The sequence below is a fragment of the Rousettus aegyptiacus genome, unplaced genomic scaffold (genome assembly GCF_014176215.1).
Source record: "Rousettus aegyptiacus isolate mRouAeg1 unplaced genomic scaffold, mRouAeg1.p scaffold_m13_p_11, whole genome shotgun sequence".
NCBI classification, from domain to species: Eukaryota; Metazoa; Chordata; class Mammalia; order Chiroptera; family Pteropodidae; genus Rousettus; species Rousettus aegyptiacus.
In genome coordinates, this window is record NW_023416286.1 from 94284362 (window position 1) to 94307885 (window position 23524).

The 23524-nt window shown below is 51.4% G+C and overlaps 1 protein-coding gene across 2 annotated transcripts in view; it reads right to left on the minus strand.

Annotated features, from left to right (window-relative positions):
• Window positions 1–23524, minus strand: part of CSMD1 (CUB and Sushi multiple domains 1) — a 1035440-nt gene that overhangs the window by 258331 nt on the left and 753585 nt on the right. For both annotated transcript variants that reach the window (XM_036228983.1, XM_036228984.1), the window contains exons 9-10: window positions 14642–14766; window positions 7448–7569 (exon numbers count right to left, since the gene is read on the minus strand). In XM_036228983.1, coding sequence (XP_036084876.1) covers window positions 7448–7569; window positions 14642–14766 — 247 coding nt within the window. The remainder of the gene's footprint in view (window positions 1–7447; window positions 7570–14641; window positions 14767–23524) is intronic.

Here is a 23524-nt window from a genome sequence, read left to right on the forward strand (position 1 = left end):
AATGCCTATTTTTTGTTTTGTTTTGCTACTCATATAATTACTAGTGTGTTTAAATAAGAAAAGCACTAAAAAGAAGAAAAAATGCAAGTGGAAATGTTTACATGGACAGTGACTAGGGGACACATTAAAAGGCAGAAGGTGACCACTTCTAATACACGTGAGGCCACCTGAGAATAGCAGAGGATCATCATGCATCAAAGAAAATAGTTTATCATACACCCCGACACACACAAAGAAAACAAAACAGAAACGAACAAAAAACCCTTTCGCCTTTCCATCTCAAGGGCTCAGATTCTCATAATTAATTCTTTCAGACAATTTCTGGACATCCGATTGCCGAAGTTCCTTCTCCGAAGGCGCTCGTACTGGGAGAAACCGCTCGGCGAATCCTCTCCCACGCTGCCTCTGGGACATTCTCCTGTGTCCACTCTACAGAGAGGCCATGGCCTGGACACACGCAGCCCGTGGCTGCCGGGCCTTCCGTCCACGTCTCCGCAGTCGCTGTTTATCCCGTCACTGTACTCTGCCCGCTACTGACCGGTCAGTCATCCCCAGTACGCTGTCTCCATTGTGTGGCGTGTGTGCGTGTGTGTGTGTGCGCGTGCGTGCACACACTTGCCTGTACGGACAAGCGCGTGCACGTGTGTGCAATTCATGTGTTAGCTTAAAGTGCCAGCAAATAAAACGTGGACCTTATACCCTATTCTGTTATTCTGTGTACCAAAAAGAGGCGATAAAATCTGCAAACCTTGTTTAATAAGTCAAGAATCAGAGCGCCATCAGCAAATCGACTTAGCAGAAAGGAGAAAAGGCAGATGCCGAGGGACAGTCACGGCGGCCAAATTCCATTCGCGGAGAAAGTCGCACACAGTAAGTGGTGATCGTGGGGGACGCTGACAATGCCAGGGCTGGCACGGGGAGGCGAGAGAACTGGGGAGCTGACAAGGACGAGATCAGAAATCAATAACCTACGCACGATGCTGATGGCCAAGAACCCGCCGGGCGCGCTGGGCACGATTCACGCCGGCCAGGGCCTGACTCACGCCCGCGTGTCCAGTGCCACGTGAGAAACGAGCTCGGGCCGCTGAGCACACCCCACGGCTTCTGGCTGGAAGGGGCCCCGACTGGGCCGAGGGGGGCGCCGAGCCAGTGTTCCAACAACCCCGCATCTAACATCTGCTTCTGCAGCACCTGCGGGCTCCTGAGGGCTCACGGCATCTACTCGACTATTTACCTTCCGTTTTGAAACATCTTAAGCTATTACAGATAATATTTAGTTCTACCTTAACTTTAAAATAATTTGAATAAAAATGAATGCCTTTTCTGTATCTGTATGCCTGTTACTTAAAATTATGTAAAAACTCCACTGAATAGTTTAACAAGTTAATGCTTGTTTCCTAAAAAGAAATCTCATAAGCAGCTGTATTTTCTTATAAGCATTACATTTAAAGCAACTTTTCTGATTTTACTCTAGGTATTGAGAGGCGTTTGCTAGAGGCATAATGTAAATACATAAATTACCGTGACTACCTACCCCTTAAATATCTCCCCAACCCACTTTTTTCTCTCCGATCCTGACACCATTGTCTTGATTTAGGCTCCGGTCACCTTTGCCACTAGCCTGCAGCCCTGCGCCCCGGGCTTCTGTCCCCTGATGCTGGGACACGCACCTGAGGCACTGCTGAACTCCGCGCCCCACGCTGCCGCCCGTTTCCATAAAATGGAAACTCTCACCTGTCCTCCAGGGTCCCGTTCCTCTATTTTTTAATCTACCCAACGACAGTAAGAAAGAGGAGGTGCGCGGGAGGACCTGTGGCAGCGGATGTCCCCGGCGCCCCAGGGGTTGTGCAGTCACCGCCGTGAGGACCGTCGGCAGTGCCAGGCACTTGGGTGCTTGGCGACACCCGCGCGGCTGGGGAAAGGCACACAGGGGCCGACTCCCTCGAGCCCAGCTCTGGAGGACCCTGTGCTCTCCTCTGTAGGTGGCCGGCCAACGGAGCAGGTGGCCTTTGTCACCACGGGGCAGATCCTGCCCATCTTCAGGGGCCGCCCCACAACGCTTGCTCCCGAGGGACTGGAGGGTTCACCGGAATCACCCGCGCCACCCGCCTGCTCTGGCGTCAGCTTTGGTTCCCAGCTCATGACCCGGCAACACCCCCAGCAACGTGCAAGGCTGTGACTGTGCGAGGGCTACGCGGGCTCAGTTCTTGGCCCCGCCCCCTCCGAGCCCCGCCCCTCCGAGCCCCGCCCTCTATGAGCCACGCTCCATACGAGCCACGCCCCCTTCCGAGCCACGCCCCTCTGAGCCCCGCCCCGCTCCCAGGACCAGCCTTCTCCCTGAAACCCTTATGCCCTGGACCTGCCGTGTCCGGGGACGCTGATCCTTCCACGCAGAGGGCGTCCTCCGACGCTCCTCGGCTCATCCACGCAGGGGCAGGCATGCTTCCCAGCATGGCCAGGCCCCGATCACGCCGATTCCGCGTGCCAGCACACACGTGTTGGGGCGACGGGTGATGCTTTCGAGGGGTGGACAGGTAGCATGTGGCCACAGAGTTACACGTCTCTAAACACTCACTCCGCCCGCTTTACACTAGCTTTAGCATCGGCACTCTACGGAAGGGACGAGGGTTGATGCAGACGCATGCGCAGGGGTTTGTAAGAGTTATTTAGGTGCTGATAGTCCCTTGCCTAATGAAACAATTTTTGAGCATTTATTTATTTAAAAGTATGTTACCTTCTTAATGTTCCTACGTTGCAAATTCCTAACCCCAACGTGAAGGTGTCAGGAGGCAGGGCCTCTGGGCGATGATTAGGGCCCGAGAGTGGAGCCCCAACAGGGCCTTCATGCCCTCATATAGGGGACCCCGGAGCACTCCGACGCCTCCGTCAGGTGAGGCCAGAGAGAAGGCTGTCTACAGCCAGGAGGGGCTCTCCCCAGGACACTGGCATGTGGCACCCTGAGCTCAAACTCCCGGCTTCTAGAACGCTGAGGAAGCCATTCCTGCTGTGTCTAAGCCACCAGGTCTGTTATATCATGTTACAGGAGGAACGAGGACGAAATTCAAGTGTTCAAATCATTTAAACCCTCAGAATTTAGCACCAACTACAATACTCTCTGAGGAGCTCTAATTAAAATCAGGGATTAAAATCATATCGCCACAGAATGCATCTGAAACACACGCACACAGGCCATAGATAAAAGAAGTCCAGGGAACGCTGTCCTCCGGGACATGTCCGATTTTCTCAATGGAAACCCCAGGCTCAAACGTTGAGAGCATTTGCTTGCGATTCCCATAACCTGTAGCTCGCCAACCTTCTACTGCCTTCTTAGGAACAGGACCACAGCATTCATTAAGAGTTTTATCTGAGAAAAGACGGGTTGCCGAAGGCGTCTATGAGGAAAGACAACAGCAAATATCTTACTGCCGTCGTCATTCTTATTGACTCCCCGGTGTGGCAGGAGCACCGGCAACTGCGGACCTAGAAGTCTCCTTCTCCGCTGGACCAGACCTTCTCGCGGAGCCGTGCTCTGTTCTCAACTTTCTGCCTATGAAGCAATTTCTCCTTATATTATATTAATATGCATATCGTTATGTAACATATGTTAACATATTCATATAACATGTATTGTATATTAAGAATAATATATATGTAAGTGAATGGGTTCCAAGTATTCATTTTCACTTGACATTTCACAATATTATAATTTATAATGTGCATTACTGAGAGACGCTGAGCTTCCTGCAGGATTTATTTTGTACGCGCAATTTGACTAGCGCTGACAGTTGGCATAAACTGACACTTGCCACTTGGTTATTTAACAGCTGGAGCATAAATGAGACCAGCAAAGAGTATAAATCATCATGAGAGGGTTGATCTTTCAACACAAGAACACTTCGTTAACTACTCCCTAATTGACTTTGGAGATGGAGTTTGTTTTCTAGTCTCTTTTTAAGTTGACAAAGCGAGTCAAACATGCAAATGGAGGTGCAGCAACGCTTACACTTCCGATCTAGAATTCTCCGCTGATCCTTCCAGCAGGAGTCATTGTCTCCAGACCCTGAGGCAGCTCTTCTTTTCTCTGAAGCTCACCGTGTAACACACCTCCATCGCCAGGAGCTTAACCGAGAAACCCCCTCATTTGGCATGTCTCCCAAAGAATCAAATTAAGCCTAATTGCACTTAATGGTGAAGACTGCTGCTTAATTTGGACGGTAATTCCGCTTAATTGCGATGCCTTCAGGTGTCTAAGCAGTGTCCCAGGAAGGGTGATGGCGGTGGGGGTGTCAGCCCGGGAAGCCTCATTTCTTCTCTGAGGATGTCACCCAAAGAAGGCAGAGAAGTTCCCGGAGCAGCCCCAGGTTCAGGAAATTTAACTTGTTCCTTGTTGAGTGTTCAGCATCAACAGAATTTGCATGAAATCCTGACAAACATCTATGCAAATGCTGACGGATGCTGGAGAGAAATGTTTTTCTCCCCAAAACAAGAGAAGGGCCATGCGTAAACCCAAACTGCGTGAGCCCATTGTGAAGTCATTTCACAGCTGGGTCAAGCTGAAAAAATCAACTTCGAAACGTCAAATAACACACTTCAAGAGCTTTGACTGGCTTCCGCCCATGGCATCTGGTGAAACGGGACGAGGAGGGTGGGATCTGAGACACGCGACGAGCAAAGATAAAGCTGGTGGCGACTGAGAACCGTCTTTGGCCTCCGCTTGTCTGTGCGGGGCGGACGTCTCGGGCGCCCGGCCCACCGGCCCTGCCTGTCGCTTGCAGCTTCTTCCCTCAGGCTCCTGGGGCGGGGGGCAGGGACATTATTTTTTGTTCAGTTGGAACTAAAAGGAAGTCATCTGTTGACATTCTAGAACACTTCTACTAATTTCGATCTATTTCTAAGAAAGAGAGCCTCATTTCATTGAACTGTGTTGCATCCGTTTCGTGACCTGAGGATGACATTATCGTGGCCCACGACAGTGGTGCAGAAAAGGTCGGCCAGCACGCGAGCCCCTGACAACGCTACGGAATGAACCCGGGACGCCCTAGCCCCGCCCCTGCTACGAGGTAACGCGACGCGGCCCTGGAGACCCCGCCCCCAGTCCGTCCTCGGAGCAGCTTCCCCAGCGGCCCAGCGACTCGCTCCCTCACCTGGTGCTCCACTCCCCAAGCCACGAGCCACGGCGCGCTGCAAAAGGCAGCAACTCTTCCTGCAGGAGGTGCCACCTGTGCCATTAAAGGAACAGCCGAGCGCTAACCCTGCGGAAGGAAAGGTGGCCGCACCGCCTCAGACGAGGAGGCTGCTCCCCCAGACGCTCAGCCTGCGCCCTACCGAGCAAAGCGCGAGACGAAGGGACAGTAGCTTCCTTTGTTGACATGGATGTTTCGGTTATCCCAATACGCATAGGAAAGAAAATTTCAAATATGTGGGCGTATCTTTAGTATAGGAAAACATGGTTATCCAAAACCAATCTGCATTTAAATAAATTTCGACAGTCCCGGGAGGGCGGTAATCGGATTCCCTGACGCTTCGGCTTGGAGCCACCGCTTTTCCCCTGGGGACACCGTGGGCTTGCGTCCCCGCCAAAGAGAGGAGGAGTTGCCTGGAAACTCGGCGCGCTCAGCACTGCGGGATCGCCGTCACGTATCACGGCGGAGGGCCCGCCCGCCCTCCTGCGGGCCCCGAGAGGCGAGCGGCGCCGCGGGCACGACGCTCTCCCCTCTGCCTGGTGTCTCCGCGTGGCGCCATGCAGACCCCAGGTTTCAGCAGCTAGCACACGCTCGTGACTTCCAGACTGACCTCCGCCGGGTACCTCCACCCAGATACAGCAGGCCCCTCTCCCGTTGTGCCTAAAACCGAACTCAGGATCTCTTCCCATAAAAACTGCCCGGCGAGGCCCCTCCGCTGGCTGGAGGCGGGGGCGGCTCGCAACCTAAGTTCACAGCTCCAACAATCCCGAGAGCCAAGGGCGCGATCGGAAGCACGCAGGGGCAGCGGCTGCATGCCCGGACTCCCCAGGGGGTGCAGCACCTGCCCCTTGGGGGGGGCCCTCACCGCCCACCCCGAAGTCATTCTTGGCGCCCCCTCTCCCTCCTCACTCAAGGCATCTGCAGTCCAGCCACGTGGGGCACAGTGTCAAAGCAAGACTCAAACGTGCCTGCCGGTCCCCCCTCCCCCTCCCGGGCCGGACACCCGTTTTTCTTCGGACCCCCATGGAAATGCATGCAATATATTTATGACTAACTCAACACTGAACGTGTCTCCAAAACGAAGAAACCCAATTGTGTTAGTACTTTCTAACGTTCATTAGGTCTTTTCCAAATTTCATTTCCTATGACTAAACTTGCTGGGAGCCGAACAGAGCATACAGATCTTTTAAAAGTGTGCAAATGCAGAACAAAATAAAAAGCAGTATCTCTAAACTAGTAACATGCTACATATTTTTTAACATAGATTTAAACAAGCTCTTCTATTGATGGAGGAATTAATGAGAGGGCTTGGCAAACGGTTACTAAGTTATAAATAAGTTGCAATCTACTTATCTCATGCATGTTTATGGTACCACTGCTGGTAATAGCAGCTTACGACAGGCACTCCCGGCTCGCTTACTGAGGCTCGCAGTCTTCACAGCCACCCTCAAAATTAAATACGATCACTATACATTTCACAGATAAAGAGTCTGAGGCCCAGGGAATTTTGCGCACTTGCCCAAGTGGGCACAGCTTCTCCTGTCCCCACAGAGCTGGTGTCTACTGGGCTGAGCGCAGAGCCCGGCGAATAGCGGCCTCCATACAAATTCAAGTCAATCCATGGATCACTGAAGGGCATACAGGAAACACAGATGGCTTGGACCAGCAGAACTGATGTCCCAAGGTGTATGGATAAGGACAGTAGGGTGTGTGGAGCTTTCTGTGGTAGCGAAGCCGGCTCAGAGGTCCCTCAGTGAGTCAGAGGAAATCACTGTGTGGTCTCACTTACGTGTGAGGTCTAAAAACAGAGACTGAGCTCAGAGAGAGTAGGCGGGCTGTCACCAGGGGTGGGGGGAGGAGAAGGTGGGCGAAGGGGATCCAGAGGCGCACAGGTCCCGGGGAGGGGCGTGCAGCCTGCTGTCTGAGGTGAACGCTGCCACACACGTACTACGGAGCTGCTAAGCGTAGACGTTAAAAATCCTTATCACAAGGAGAAAATGTGCAGCCGTGTGACGTTCACTACATTTGAGACACTCGTCTCACCAGATACACAGGTATCACGCTGAGCATCTTAAACTGATACCATGTCACACGCCGGCTGTGTCTGAGCAGAACCGGAAGGGCAGGGACGCCAGCGCCAGGCCCCGTGGCCCCACGGAGGATGCTCACGCCGGGGCTGGAACCCGGCCCGCGCCCCGGCTCATGGGACCCCCGCCGGGAGGCCGGCGCATGCGCGGCACGGCGCGGCGGGACGGAGCCCTTACCTTGTTGGGGTCCGAAGTGGTGATGACCCACACACAGTGCGCGTTGTCCTCGTACTGAACCGGGTAGTTCGGGGAGGTGATGGTGCCGCTGGGCCCACGCAGATTCGATCCACACGTCCGAGCTAGAAACACAGAGACGGCGTCACTGGTGACCGCGTCCCCTCGACGCGGAGAGGGCGCAGCACACGCGGGGGACCCCCAGGCGGCTCCTGCCGGCGACGGCGCACAGCGGCCCACCGACGCGAGCTGGCGAGCGAGTGCTGCTCAGCCTCCCAGGCGTCTGCGAGGTGACCCCGGGAATCTTTACGACACCACGTGCCACCTCACTGAGGACAGCCCCGAGGGCAATGGCACGTTAAGTGAGGCAGCCGTGGCTCGGGGTCCACGTCCGCGTTTGTTTGCACGTGGATGCGGTGACACTGGACCTCCGCAGCGCGGTCCAGGACGCCAGGGCCAGCGTCTCAACCCGGCCCCGCAGGTGGGGCCCTGAGTGAGCGCTCCAGCCCCCCCCCCCAACCCGGGCCGTCCTCCCTCCTCTGAACTGGAGGGGGGCGCACGTGACCTCCAGTCCCTTTCAAGCTTTCCACTCTATTCTACAACAACGGTGCCAGCGTCCTCCACTGGCGGCCTGTCATGCACACAGGCCAGTGACCCTGCTCACAGGCCTCTCCCGCCTCCTGGTGGCTGAGCGCCCACCGCCACGAAGCCGAATGCAACAGGGTTCTGAGCTGCAAGGGCCTGTCTGGGGGAGGAGTCCGGAGGAGCCAGGCAGTAGGGCTGTCCCTAACTGCCCCCAGGAAAGGACATCCCCCACCCAGGTCCATCTGTATGGCCACAAGGTAACGTAAATGATGCCTGTTCCTAACACTGCCTTACTCTGCTGTGAGTTCCACGCGGCGAATTCCCTGACCTTGGGAACAGCTTCCTCCCCTTACCTATCCTGTATCTCCAGCGCCATATCTGACATCTACGGTTTTGACATACAAAAATGTGACGAGATCACTTTAGACAACTTTTCAGCTGCTTGCTACTCACTATGAAAGTATTAGCTAAAACTTACTCCACCATATATGGACTAATTAAAATACATGACAACCAACTCTTAACATATTAGCACTTACTTTCCAGGCAAACATTTCTTAAACAAAGATGGATAAGAGATGATCTGGTTTTGAAAACCCAGTAGGCGTGGTATCGCTCCAAAGGGCAGCTCCCAGAAGCACCACCGCCTACACTCTAAGATCAACGCTGGGAACCAGAACATCTTAGAAGAAAAGTTTTCATCAATGAAATCTGAGTTCCAATATCTTTCTGCTACGTATTCTTACTTTGTTACATATTATACTCAAGAGCTGATATTAAACAATGTAGTTTTAATCAATATTCATTGACTTACTTTTGAATTAATATCATCGAAGTGCCATTCTAAGTATTTCGAATTTTGAAAAAAAATACATCGGAAGAATTTGTGCAGTCAGGAACCAATTTGTTACATTCCCACTGAGAATTCGTACTCATCCGGTCATTAGCCCCAGCTGTCACTCTGCTGGGAAGTTCACCAAACCTGACACTCTGTCAACGGCCGTGTGTCCCGGCTGTCGGCTTTGAAGCTTGACCTCCAACTTGATTTATTAAAATTGGTTTCCAGCTCTCTATGAAATCCATCTTTCCCACTGCTCGAGGGAATATTTTTTTGTGATGATAGTGTTGAGGGAGATAACTGCGAGTCAAATATTTATAGAGAAGTGGCACATTCTCTGCGTTTCCTGCACACACAGCCCTGGTTCACGCAGGACAAGTTGTGAACTTAGTCCTTCTCAGAGAGTCTCACCTGGTCGTCAAATCCATTCATAAAATGATTGTCCTTCTTTTCTTATGACTATTTCTTTGTAATACAGTTTTAATTAAAATATTTAACCCTTTTCCCTGACACTTTTAATCGAGCTGTCAAAATAATCAGCTGAAGTAAAATATGTGAAAACAGGCAGGGCAGGAGTCTTTCCTGTTTTGCCCCATAACTACTCGTCACTTCTGAATAGGCGTGACAACCTTAAATGATATGATCTAATATGATCTATACGTATTTCGTCCGAAACCTCCCTCTTAGGAAATTGTTCATTTGGTCTTTGCCCTTCTAAGTCATCCCTGCCCTCATCGTCTCCTCCCTTACCCTCTGAGGACACTCCCGTCACCACGCCAACTGCGGCTCGCTGGGTACCGCTTTGCCACTGACCACAGGCAATTCTCGGGTTTCCATTCATGGCTACTCCAAGGCCAGTTGCTGACGTGTAGTAGCAAAGTCCGTGGAGTCACCACGGTTTCCGTGCGCTGCGACCAGGCCCCACGCGGCGGTGAGGGTCCAGACCGCATGTGGCCCCCCGCCTCCCGCAGGCTGGCCCGGCTGCCTGGCTTCCCCGTCTGTCCCGTGGTTGTGGGGCAGGGCGGGTCCCACTGAACTGCACACCCTCTGGATTTCACAGTGCAGAAGGAGGAGGGAAGACCCGTTGCTTTCGTGGCCACGCCCAGTACCCACCGCCCCAACAGTTCAAGCACCTGAGGGGTCATTTTTCATGTCCCCTATATATTAAGTTTCTTTTACAAATATTTGGGAAGAAGAGCTGGAGAAGAACCCAGCACGGCCTGGGATGCAAGCCCGGGAGCCCCACTAAATGCACGCGGGGTGGGGGTGGCCCAGTAGGTGCTGTGCCCCGCATTCCTGCCCGCCCCCCGGGAATGCCGAAGGGCGGCCAGTCGGGGAGACAGGAGGAAAGCGTGGCGCCGAGGGGGTCAGGGTGACGCACGCAGCCCCTGCCCCCAAGGGCACTGCAGGCGTCAGAGTATCGGCCAGCCACACCTGTGTGGCTTCGCTGGCTGTTTCTCTGCTGTGATTAAATATGAACCCGTGGTCTGGGGGCTCAGAGAACAGCGCCGTGGGCCTGAGCGAGGATCCACCTTCCCTCCTGTCCTCCTCCGCTCACGGCCCCTGCTGGACCGCCACCTAGGGATGGGCCCTGTCACGCTCAGCCTCCCGTGCAAACTGGTTCCCACAAGGACGGAGCGATGTCACGGGTCCTTGGGTTTGGAGGGACTGCTTCCCTGACAGTCCTGCACCAAACGTGTATTCACTTAGTCAAGGGTTTAATTGGCAAACAGAAATAACTATAGTGTGCTGGTGCCAATCAAGTGTTTGTAGCGGCATTTGAATACATTTCCATCACTGAGATGTGCAGGTGCACGTTGGTACGTGTGATACCTGAAGGACACTTTCCACTCCCATCCAGCGTCTCCCTTTCCGAGACCCTTTGGGAAATCGGTGACGCCTCCTACAGAGTGATGCGCACGCAAGCGCTCGCCCTGCTCGACAAGTGGCCTTCGCTAGCAGTGGGGACCTGACGGACGGCTCGTGGGACCCATGTGGCAGGGTTCTGCGCACTGCGATTTCACTCACCTCTTACATGATTTTCAGGAAGAGTGGGAATTCGAAAAACGATCACTGGAAATACAAGCTATGCAGAGGGGAAGCGGAAAGGGAGAAGAAATCGAACCGAAGGTGAAGGCCAGGCCACGCCATTTCCCTATTTAACCAAAGGTATAAAACACTTCTGTTTCACGCAGTTCACCTTCTGGACTGCGAAGTAATAATTTCTCTATTTATGAAAATTCATTTCCAGGAATCTTTATTCTTCTATAGTAACTGCTTAAATAAAGAGAGGAATATTCTAAGTGACTAAAGTTATAGAATATCGGAACTCACGTCAGAAGCTTTTTCCCTAAGCAAATTGATAAGCGTATTGCATATTCTACTGCTTGCACGATTTTAGTACAAAAGTATTTTTGCCGACCACAGATTCTATGTCTATACCGACGTTGTCAATCTCTGCGGAGGACGTGTGTCACAGAGGTGAAGGGCTGGCTTTTCTTAAACCCGCCTGGGTCCCCGGCCAGGCTCATGCAGTTACTAGATGTCTAATCGTAAACCGGGGCATCGGCAGCCTCTCGGTGTGATCGATCAGTGCAGTGGCTGTAACTTCACCGATGGCCGCTGTGAGGGCGGAGGGAGGGACGCGCACGCGGCGCGGAGCACGTGGCCCACGGCCGCCAGTGCGCGCTCGGCGGGGACGCAGGTTACCCCCGGACCCTCCCCTCCGGCCGGCGCGGTTAGCTCAGCCTGGGGACGCGGCAGACAGGGCACGGAGCTGAGCCCCTCGCCTTCGCCGGGCCGGTGACGTGGGCGCCTCATGCTGGGAGGACCTGGCTTCCGGAGCGGGGGCTGAAGAGCATCTGGGGCCGCAGGCGACGGCAGAATGCGGGGGAGTGCGGGGGAGTGCGGGGGAGGACGGCAGCTGCCGAAGGCACGGAGGGGTCAGCCGCGTGCAGGGGACAGCCGCGTGGAGGCCCCGGGGGACGGTGCTCTGCGTGAGAGGGAAACAGGTCCAAGGGAGGCCGTGAGGAACTCTCTCGGGGTGTTCTAGGAACATGGCACCAAATTCACACCAGTGTTCAGGTCATTTTATGTCCATCGGATTTGAGAGGAACATAAAAAAAAAAAACTTTTTTAGTTCCAATAACTTGATAAAAAATAAAGAGAAAAATATGTTTTTCTCCCAAGCGACTTCAGGTAAAAATTAGCAAGCCTTAGGAGTCTAGAAGCAACAACAGATTTTTTTTTCCCAAAAAAATTCACTGGAATTAACATAAAAAGTAAGAAGGTACGTGTCCTTACATCTGTGACTGTAGCTACAGGATAAAAGAATCAGTACAGAAAACATGACTGTAAATCAGCTCCGGGCGTTAATCCGGCGGGATAAGGGGCCGGCTTCCCGGCGACCCCAGTGTGCACTTCGCAACTGGTCTTTTTGCGACTATTTAAAATGCTGTTTCTGCAGAGACAGAAACCATGGGGTGCAAGAAGCAGCTGTAAAGGCCTCAGGAAAGGACAGATGAACAAGGGCAACGCCCAGCTAACCTAACGTGGAACCCCGAGGCAGTGACAGCTTCGCTCCGTGACCCCGGGTGGCCCAGCCTGGCTCCCGCCTGACCGGCTCCAATCACACACGGCCCTTGGCTTTCCTCACACGCGCTCCCGACGCGCTGAGCGAGGGAAGCGTCGGCCCTGCCCATCGCAGGGCGCCGGCGGGAAATCCAGCTCCACGCATGTGTCGCCCCTAGACTCTGAGGGCACGGACTGTTTAAAACTCTACTGCCGGTTAAAGATACTTACACAAGTTTAAACGGCTCATGATATTTTATCCTGTGAAAATCATAGCTGTTTCCGGAACCCCTAAGTGAAGCAGGCATAATTTCAAACAAATTCCCTTGGATAATTACTGAGCCGTGACAGCCATTCGTCTGTGCACTGCCAGGAAGGCAAGGTACTGTCCCCGGTCCTCGGAGTTAATTGGCTGATATGAGCACTCTGCTTCTGCACGTGGGGGACAGAGGTGACCGGTGACGGCACGTTCACAGGACACGAGCCCGAACGAGCCACGCCGCGGGCAGACGGCCCGGGGGAGCTTTTCTCCTCTCAGATGGGACCGAGTAGGACACGGGAGTCTGTGAGAGCAGGATGCTGAGAGACGCCTGCTTCTGAGGCGGTGGCGGGCTGAGCAGGGCGGAGGGGACAGCCAGACCCTGCCCTGGACGGGGCGGCTGCGTGCTGAGCACTGGGGAGGGGGGGGGTCTGACTCTGAGTCAGGGGGTGTCACGGGGACGGGGAGGCTGGCACAGCGTTTGAGTCTGGCCTGAGACTCAGGGCAGAAAAAGGCAAAGTCAAGGAATAATAAGTCGGAATCAAATAATACCCTATGCATGGATTTCCTTTACATCACTCTCAGATATCGGTTTAAAGCGGGTGTGTATTGACTGCTTTTGTCTGGTTTGGGCTTTTAAAATAATGACATATTTCTGGAGTAAAAGAGCAGGAAAAAAAATAAAAGAATAACAGCACAGTCTGTTCCTTAGGGGAACCATACCACCTGCCCCGCAGTCCTCATTTATAATCGGGAGCACTGCACATCGCCGCCACTCGGTGGGAACATGAATTTTGCTACGCTCACTTTTTAGTATTGCACAATAGTCTAGTGACCAAAAGGAGCAGGACATGGCCATTTGCATTCTCTCGACTGGAGACTAGTGCCCGTCCACAAAGGACCTCTGTTTCATAAGACACGGCCACCTGCAGCCAGACACCCCCTCCCCACTCTGCCCACGGGCATGCCCGGATGCTACATGGCCCTGTTTTCTACACATAAAAAGCCACCAGTGGTTATAGGTAAGGAGTACCATAGAGTAAATGTGCAATACTGGATTTTTACTTCAGATAAAGCCAGCGATGTATTTGGTAACTACTTCATTTTATAAAAAGTAACTGACATTGTTTAAAATTTAAAAAAAATTATAAACACATTTACTTGAAAAAGACTAGAAGGATAAGATACTTTTACATATAAAACTTGCCTTTTAATTCCTTGGTCAACTTACTGCTACTTTTTTCTTCCCTCAAAACCAACAATTTGCTCAAATTATTTTATGCCCAAAACACAAAACAAAACAGAAACAAAATTCTATTTTTTTACTTTGCATTTCATTGTTTTTTGTTTGTTTTGTTTGTTTTTTTTTTTTTTCGTGTTAAAACTGCCAGTGGTTCTTGCCACGCCCACCATGGCCTCTGTGATTCTGGCAGGTTGGTCACCTGCTTCACAGAAGTGACGACTCAGTAACTTGACCTCTTTGAAGAAGAAAGAGGATGGTGAAATATTTCGTTCTGCTAAAATTGTCAGAGATCAGTTTAGGAGAATTTACCCCTGACACGGTGACCAGCGACATCACCACCCCAGCAGTGACCCCAGAGTCCCTGACAAGGATTGCTCTAGATCAGCAGGGAGCTGGTGTGTAACGTGCTCTCGGACGTGTGCAGGCTGTGCGCACACACGCGGCTGGCCGGCTGGCTGCCCAGGCACGCGGAGAATGAGTGTGAATTAGGGCGTGAGATCTGGTCGTGTCTTTCCTGAAAGTCAACGCCGCAAGCATCCCTGGACACCTCAGCCTCCTAACGAACGCCGAGGACCGCTCTCTCTTATCCGCCATCGCTATGGAAACGCGCGGCATCACCCAGCTCCGCAGTCCAGCCGCAGGGCAGGTGCGCGGACCCCCGCGCGCACGCGCAGACGCGCGCCAGCCCCGCGCCCGCCTCACCTCGGCAGATCGGCCGATGGTCGCTCCACGCAGCCAGCGTCCCCGTGACTCTCTGACAGGTGACACTTTTGGATCCCTGGAGCACGTAATTGTCCTCGCAGGAGAACTGCACGCTCGCACCAACCCTGAGCAACGACAAAACAAACAACAGCCCCGATTATGCACGGAAGACGTCTTTAAAGCAAAGCTCAGCGCTGCTGGCGTGTGGCGGCATCACACAAGCGCCAACATCAAGCGTCCCACGAAGAGACCGCTCACGGGGACCGCCGGGCGACGCGACACAGGCGACAGTCGCCGGCCTGGGCGCCCATTTGTCCTGCCGACTTCGTAGCTAGACAAATATGCGAACCTTCACGTGTCCTCTCTGAGACAGAGACAGTGACAAAGGCGGCCTGTGTGTGGTGGCTTCAGTAAGAAGATCTCATTCCACGGGAGCAAATATCTTACAGAAACGGGCTGAGAAAGGCCAGGTTAACAAAATGCTCGGTACAAGAAAAACAAGAGCCGCCTGATTCCCCGTCCACTGGGGCCCCCAGATCGTCGGATGAGGCGCACTAAATCCGCGGGGTGGCGGGGGACATCGCTGCTCACCGGCAGCGTAAGGGTTAAGCTAAGGACGAGCGAGGTCCCTCCTGAGATGCTGAGATGCTGAGACTCAGGGCAGAGCTCCACCCACGGTCCCCGTGCACGCCTGGCACTCGCCAAGGGGACGGGGCTCGCGCTGTGTCCCCACCGCGAGGTTGAGAAGGCTTGGTCCCAATGAACGGGGAACACAGCAGCTTTCTCAGGAAGGAGTCGACGTCGGTATCGCCAGCGCTGATGACGTCCAGCGTTTCGGGAACACATCTCATGGGTCATTTGCTGCAGGGCAGAGTGGCCCGTGCTGCCTGGACTTGGGTGAAACCGTGGCGGCCACCCGCAGGCGTGGGCTCTGGGTGGCCGCCCGGACACAAGGCTGTCACAGAGTGCAGTTCCACGGGAACGAGTCGCAGCGCGGGTGCCACCGGGCAGGGACGCGGTGGCCGCTCCCGGGCCCGAGTCTACAGGGCGCTGACCGCGGCGTTGCCTCCTGACCTGACGGGCCTGCCGCCCCGAGAGGGAATCCGACATGGCTCCACCGACAAACCCTGCGGCTGTCGCTGGTGAACACAGGGTGAAGAGACCCCGTCAGGGATAAACTTAACAACAGACAGCGGACAGTGACAATGCTTTTCTTTCCTGCTTACTGAGAAATTCTCTACAATGTCAGAGTGACTGTCATCCAGGTGGCGTTACACAAACGTTCCCCACACGTGCATACAATGCTTTTGGACATCGTAAGATTCATCAAATCAGGGTCAAAGCAATCTGAAGCATTCTGGATTAAACCGAACTAAGCACGTTCCTTTTCTGGAAGGGCCTCTCGGCTTCCTAGAATGTAAGGCGTGCAGACCACCTCGACTGCTCGGGGGGCGCGCGGTGCGCGGCGCCCCAAACCTCCCGCCCTGCGAAGCCTTCGCCCGCACCGCCCGCAGCCACACTGCCCGGACGCTGCCCTGGGGAGCACTGTGCTCAGAACCCAACGCGGATCGTTCCTGAAAGTGAAAAGTGTGAAAACCAAAACGTAGACACGATGGCCATTATCGGTCCTAACAGTCGTTTAAGACGGCCGTAGTTTTTAGACATTCCCCTTCATAATTTCCGTCCTGCTCATGCGTCTTTGTTTAAACCTGTGGAACTGCATTAACTAAATAAAATAAATACACATATTTTGTTTCGAAAACAACTCTCACGTGCCTGTATTCTCTATTCCGACCTTCGGTTCTTTCCGTTTACCTAAATTTCCGTTCTCACATTTTCGTGGTTCTTTTACTTCATTTTTATTGAACACGCAGCGTGTGCCACACTCTCTTCTGGGCACCAGTGATATAGACGTTAACAAGACAAAGGCCCACGCCATGGAGACAACGGTCTATTCACGGGAGGAAAAAACACACAGGAAACAAATCAAGCACGGAGCAAACTGAAGAGTCTCGTCAGCGCCACTAGGAACGTAAACCAGGAGACTCGCTCGGTGCTGGGTCGGGGAGACTGGAACTGGAGTCTGCATTTTTCATGGTCCTCTTAAGCCGAGGTGCTACCACACGATTTCCAGGTGTGGTCGATCGTAAAGAAAGAATCGGCGATCGTACGCTTGGGGACAGGCGCCCCCAGACGACAGGACCTCTGTCTCTTCGTATGGCTTCGCGCACATGCAATCAAGTCCCCTTGGATGTGCTCAGCAAAGTGTTAGAAAGTATTAGGACCTTAATTGTATCACCAATATGTGACAACTTGACTTCATTTCTGACTATGAAGTATACATTTATCATTCAAAACATTGGAAAATATGGCCAGAGTTGTGTTTTGGAGGCTATGACATGGTCCCATAATAGAATCATGGTCAACTACATCAGAAAAAATAGGCACAAAACTATTGTTAAAGCAGTAACGTCATCGTAAGCACACTTTGGTTTCCGTGTTCCAATAACTGTATCGCTTCTGGTTTTATCACTTTATAATTTACATATTTAAAAAATCTTGAAAACCCTACTAGTAAAAATGCTTATTTCAACTGTAGGCTGGAAGACAGAGCGGCTAACAGGGGAGCCCCCCCCCCCCAACAGCAGAGCGAGAGGGGGCCCTGCATTGTGATGAACCAGGGTGAGGTCGAAAAATCTAATAATGAATCAATTTCTAATTTATGATTTTAATATTTTGCTTTGGTTTTATCTAGCAGATAAATCAGTTCAATTTAAAATCCATGCACACTTTCAACTTCAAATGAATAAAAAACTAAGTTTTCATTTATGATTTAATTTTATGATGACTACATTTGAAGTTACATGTATAACATTAGGGCATGTAATTTGGTTTTCTGAAAAGCACTCTTAGAAGAAAATTTCAGGAAAAAAAAAGGAAACTATTAATACCTTCCCACTGGCAAGTAAATTTAGAAAACCTTAGATGAATTATGTTGTGCAATTTTGACAACTGCTAGTAGTTGGAAACTGTAAGAAATAAGAGAAAACTGACTTTGTGTAAGATAAAGATATATTGTGTATAGATGATAAATATCCAAATGGTAAAATTTAAGTTAAACACTTAAGACAACATACTTTTGTGCTTTAAATAAAGTAAGATATAGATAATCACATTTTTTTTTCTCCTTCAATGCTTAGAACTTTTCAAAAGCTCTTCATTCAACTGTGAATTCTATAGACATTTCATTTTTCACTGTCTACTAGACTTTACCTACACGGGTTGAAGAGCCTTTCTAAGTGAATGAACTATTTCTCAATATGATTTCATACTAAAATGAACTATTTCTAAATACGGTTTTTCTAGATAATGACTATTTGTGCATTTATTGAAGGCTGGTACTAGGACTTATTTCTGGAGAAGAAAAAGAAACACTGTAGTTACTCAAAGATTAAAAGTAGAATCCAAAACAACGTGTGGGTGGTTTTAGCCGTGACATCTGACTATCCGTTAGTGAGCAGAGGTCACACTGCCCCACAGCACCTGATGGGCCAGACAGAGAAACCCTCACCTTCCTGCAGCCGACACTGGCCAACACCTTTTGAGTCTAAGGAAGCAGCCAACTTCCCCATGACCGACTTAGAGCTGTCGAAATGGTCACCGATAGGGTGACAAAGACAGATAGATAAGTTACATCTTTGTTTTTAAAAAAAATATCCAGTTCAAACATTGCACTTAAAGATTCATAGATGCAAGAGGAATCGAAATGATTTTGAGGCGCTGCATGTGGGCAAACGTTTTGCATCTCCAGGAAAGAGAAAAACTACATTATGCTGTTTTCACTCTAAAGTAACTGAAAACACAAGAATCAGAACAAATAACTGTTCTTTAGAATGAAGCTCAAGCCAGGATTTGTCATATTTGTCCTTGCAAAATAAGCATAAATGATATGTGGAAATTATATCTGGAACTAAACTTTATTGAAGATTTAGATTTTTTGCTTAAATGAACTATTTTCTTGAGAACAAGAAGCACATAGCGGGATAATATATGAAGTGTTATAGGATATGTGTATCTATGTGCATGTGTTTTTTTGTGTATATGTGTGTCTATGTGAGTACTTGTGTATGAATGTATGTGTACATGTGCATATTGTGTATGTGTGCTTGTACATATATGTGTATGTGTGTGTACATTGTAGATATGCATACATGTGTATGTGTATATACCTGTCTGTGTGTGCACACCTGGATCTGTGTATGTTTATGCATATGTATATATGTACGTGTGTATATGTATTTGTGTGTGCATGTGTATATGTGCATTTGAGCATATGTGTGTGAGCATGTGTATGTGTCTCTGTGTATACCTGTGTGGATGTGTGCACATGCATGTGTGTACATGTATCTGTGCATGCATGCATATGTGCATGTTTGTATGCACACGAGCATTGTGTTCTGTGTGTATACATGTGTGCATGTGTGTGCACACATATGCATGTGTATATCTCTGTGTATGTGTGTGTATCTGTGCAAGTTTGCACGTTTCCGAGCATCGTGTTCTGTGTGTATACACACATGCACATGTGCACATGCACATGTGCATGTGTGTATCTCTGTGTATGTAGGTGTGCGCATGTGCACTTGTGCACCGTGCAAGCATGTGTGTGAGTGTGGGCAGGCATGGGCCGGCCCCTAGGATCCTGGGTCTGGCAGGGCCCGAGTTACAGTCACAGGCTTCCGTATTGGAAAGCGCCGCGCGCCCGCCCTGAACACGTCGAGGGGAGAAATGACAGTGCATTTCCCAGGCATCCCGTCATTCCCGCCACAAAGAGCAAACGCGAAGTCACGCAAACCGTGGGCCGGGACGCTGGCAGTGACGAGACTGCAGGGGCCCGGGGCCCGCCACGGGCGGGGATGCGAGTGGGGGGGGGGGGCCGGGCAGGACGGCGCCCCGGGGCCAAGCCAAACTCCGTCTCGTGGCCCCGCTGCGACCTCCCGGGGCAGGCTCCGGCCTCTGCGGAGAAGTGGCAGAGGGCGCGCCTCAGATGGAGAAGGCCCCGGCCCTGGGCCATGCGGCGACAGGGCTGGTCCTCCTGAGGGGCCCACGGCCCTGGACGCTGGCTGCCGTGACCCACGGGGAGGAGGCCACAGCCCGGGACACACGCCCTCCGCAGGACCAGGTGTCTCCCCGCCGGAGGCTTGGGGACGATCCTGGCGGGGTCTGAGGGGCGCAGGTGAGGTGGGGAGTCAAACCCCGACGAATGATCAGTGACACCCGGCCCGCCCCTCGCGGAGGTCACGCTCCCGTGCGGGAGACAGACGACGCACATGCGTCATGTGCGCTGAGTCACAGTCGTGGCGACACACGCAACTCTGGCCGGCGGCGCGTTCTAGGAAGCGGGAAGAATGCAGGGGCGCACGGAGGGCGGGGGTGGCGGAGGCACGTCTCGGGGGGCGCCGGCGGGACGAGGCCCCGGCGCACAGAGGGGGCGCGGGCGGGCGCGGCGACACCGCCCAGCAGCAGCGCGGGGTGGAGGCCGCCCGCGGGGCGCCCGCGGCACAGGTCAGCGAGCGGAGCCTCAGGGACACTCCGGGGCTCAGGGAGCCGATGTTCAGGGCGCCAGGATTTCGGCGGACGCATCTGCTCCACTTTAAAGTACAGTGGGATTTTCCGGTGTAGCAGTTTAAAAAAAAATAATAAGTAAAAAAAAAAAAAATTCTGTTTTTCAACAAACCCAGAAAACAGGTGGTTTGTACAGGAAGGAGGTAACCAGAGCCCCCCAGAGTCTCCCCACTGTCTCCCCACGGAGAGGCGTTAAGCCACGGACGTCCTTCAACACGGCCACGGCACCGCGGCCGCCTCACGCGTGGTCCTCTGGGGCGCGCGCCGCCCCGCCACACCGCAGCGCGCCGCGCTCGCGGACAGCGGCTCTTAAGGAGCGAAGCAAATTCACGTTCCGGTTTGCACGCTGTCCGTGCACGCGAGTCCTCACACTGGCGCGCGACACGGGGCGGGGGCTGTGCGGTCACGCAGCTCCCCGCAGCGGCGAGCTCGCAGCCGCGGGGAACCGTCCTGCGCGGGCGGCGCGGGCGCGAAGGCGGGAAAGAGCGGAGTCGCGCGGCATTTACCGAGGGACTCGCGGTGCGGGCTGTTTCCTGCTGGGCACTGAGCGCGTGACTTTTCCTTTATGCACCTCGGTTTCTACTTCCATCTGACTTCACATAATTCCGTCTGCTACCCCTTACCTGCATAACGCCTATTTCTGTGAGATCCCTTAGAGAATAAAAAAAAAAGAAACATACTAAGAGGTAAGGACAAAAGTTACTCGCTCAGATGGCGACCCATGAATACCAATCCCGTAAACTGGAGGTTCGGTTCTGAAGTCACGGCTACCGCCCTCCCAACTCCCTTGTGGGTGTAGATCATGCTTCGGGAAAAGCCGATCATGTGCTCTCTGACCCACGGTGATGACTCAGCCCGTCTGGCAGGGCACTAGCGAGGCTGTGACTGTCTGTCCCCAGGGCCAGGCCTGGTGGCGCCACTCCAGCACCGTCCAGCGTAAGAAAGCCTCTACCCTGGGCCGGGCTCAGGCACCAGGCGCAAGGCCGACGAGGTCTGTCCCCTTCCTTCAACGCCTCGTGACCAGACAGGGCAGAGACGCTGTAATGTAAACGTATGTTCCGATCACCCACGGTGATTCCAGGTGACGGAGACCGAAGTCAGGCACAAGACGAGGTGCTGGAAAAGTCGGGGTCCCCGAGGGAGGAAGGTGGGGTGCAGACTCCTCGTCCCACACATGGAAGCCGGCACGAGAGCGGAGGGCAGAGGGAAGTGCTAAGGAGCCCAGCCAGAAACGCCGGGCCCAAGGCTGGCTCGCGACCAGACCCTGACACGTCTCGTGGCTACTCTCTGATCTCCACAAGCAGCACACCCTGCCCGCTGGTCCCGCATGGCCGGGCGACAGATTTAATCATCGTAAATTTTTTTATTACAAACTGTTTGGGTCAACACAGGCTTTGAGGTCAATAAGATCCAGTTTCAAATCACAGCTGTAACCATTTCAACAGCCATGTTCATGCAAATGGGGAGGATGGCACCTGCCCACACAGGAGATGCATGTCCCACCAGCGCAGGACTGTGAGTGACAGCCCATCACAGTCTCCCTCCCACATAAACCGGCATCTGAACTTCGCTGTTGAACTACTCGTAAGTCTTCAGTTCTAATGACTAAGCTTTGTCTTTTAGAGAGTGGTCGAAGGTCAAGAAAACTCAGAAAACTATTTCAAAATTGATATAAATTCACAGAAGAAAGCTTTGAATTTTGGGATTCATTTATCTACAATTCTTTATAGATAATATTGGACTTAATATTTAGATTGTCTATGAAAAAAAAGATGTTCACAGAAACAAAGACAACGATATAAACAAAATTAGATGAGGAATATTTTACAAACCTAATAAATGTAACTCTTTTCAAATAAAAAACAGCTCCAAATTACACATAATTACAGCGCTCACTACAAATGAATTTTATCCACTCATCTTGACAATGGTGGTCATTAGTTTGGATTATATGTTAGACATTAGTTTTGATTATAAGCATTGAGACAAATCTGAATTGTCTCATTAAAAAGTCTCAAAAGTAATTTAAACAATTAAGAATATCCTCCCTCTATTCAAAATATCAAAATGTATAGTGAGGTCATTATATTCGAGGCATGCTCACATGTCCTTTTACTTAATGGTCATAAGGTTAAAGCTGTGACCTTTCAGCCCACACCTGAACACACGGAGATTCTGCTGTCACATGGGTGGAGGCAGTTAACAGCCAAAGGTAGAGCTTGTGCCTCTGATGCCCTTGACGGCTGCACAGTCCCAAGCCACATGCGGGAATGACTTTGAGCTTCAACTTAGTTGCAATATAGCAAATATCAAAATAGCATGTCTCGTATGTTCTTTCTCCTTAAAACTCGAACAATATTTTTTTTTGCCAGATAAAAGGTTATTCAATTATTCATTCCTTTTTAACAATATGTGAGTGCAGAATTTAAAAAGATACATATTTTAACCAAGAAAAGTAGTGTAACAGATTGAGTGCAGAAAGCAGATGTGAAACTCCACACACAGAGTAACCACACTAACAACAGCCAATGGGAGGAGCTGACAGGGTTGATGTCAGAGTGAAACATATTCCCGAGACTGAAGGGGGTCGCTGCATGGCATCGAAGGCGTGCGTGTGTCAGAAGGCAGCAATGCCACACACGCGTGTGTGTGTGTGTGTGTGTGTGTAAGAGCCTCACTTTAAAACCCATGAAGCAAAAACTGATAAAACTGCAATGAGAAACAGACAGATCCACAACTGCAAATTTCGCTTCACCCCTCTCAGTAACAGATGAAATAAGTAAGAATACCTGTAAGGATACTGAAGACTTGAATAACTCTATCAACCAGTTGACCTAATTGATACTCACAGAACACTCCACCCAACTGTGAGAGAATATATTTTCTTTTCCAGTGTACATGGAATTTTTGCCAAGACAGAGCATATTCTAGGCCAGAAAACAATGCTTAATAAATTTAAAAGGATTTAAGTAATAGAAAGTATGTTCTCTGACCTCAAAATTTCCTATATGTTCTCTGAACACAACAATTCCTTGGAAAATCCTTAGATATTTGGAAACTAAACAGCACACTTGTAAATAATTCATGAATCAAAGAAGTAATCTGAAGAGAAAATAGAAAGTATTGTGAACTGTAAAAAAGGAGAACATAAAATTAATGAGATGCAGTTAAAGCAGTTTTTGAGTAAAATTTATAGCACTAGCAACCCACATTTGAAAAAAAAAGGACTTAAATTATAGCTTCAATCTTAAGAAATGC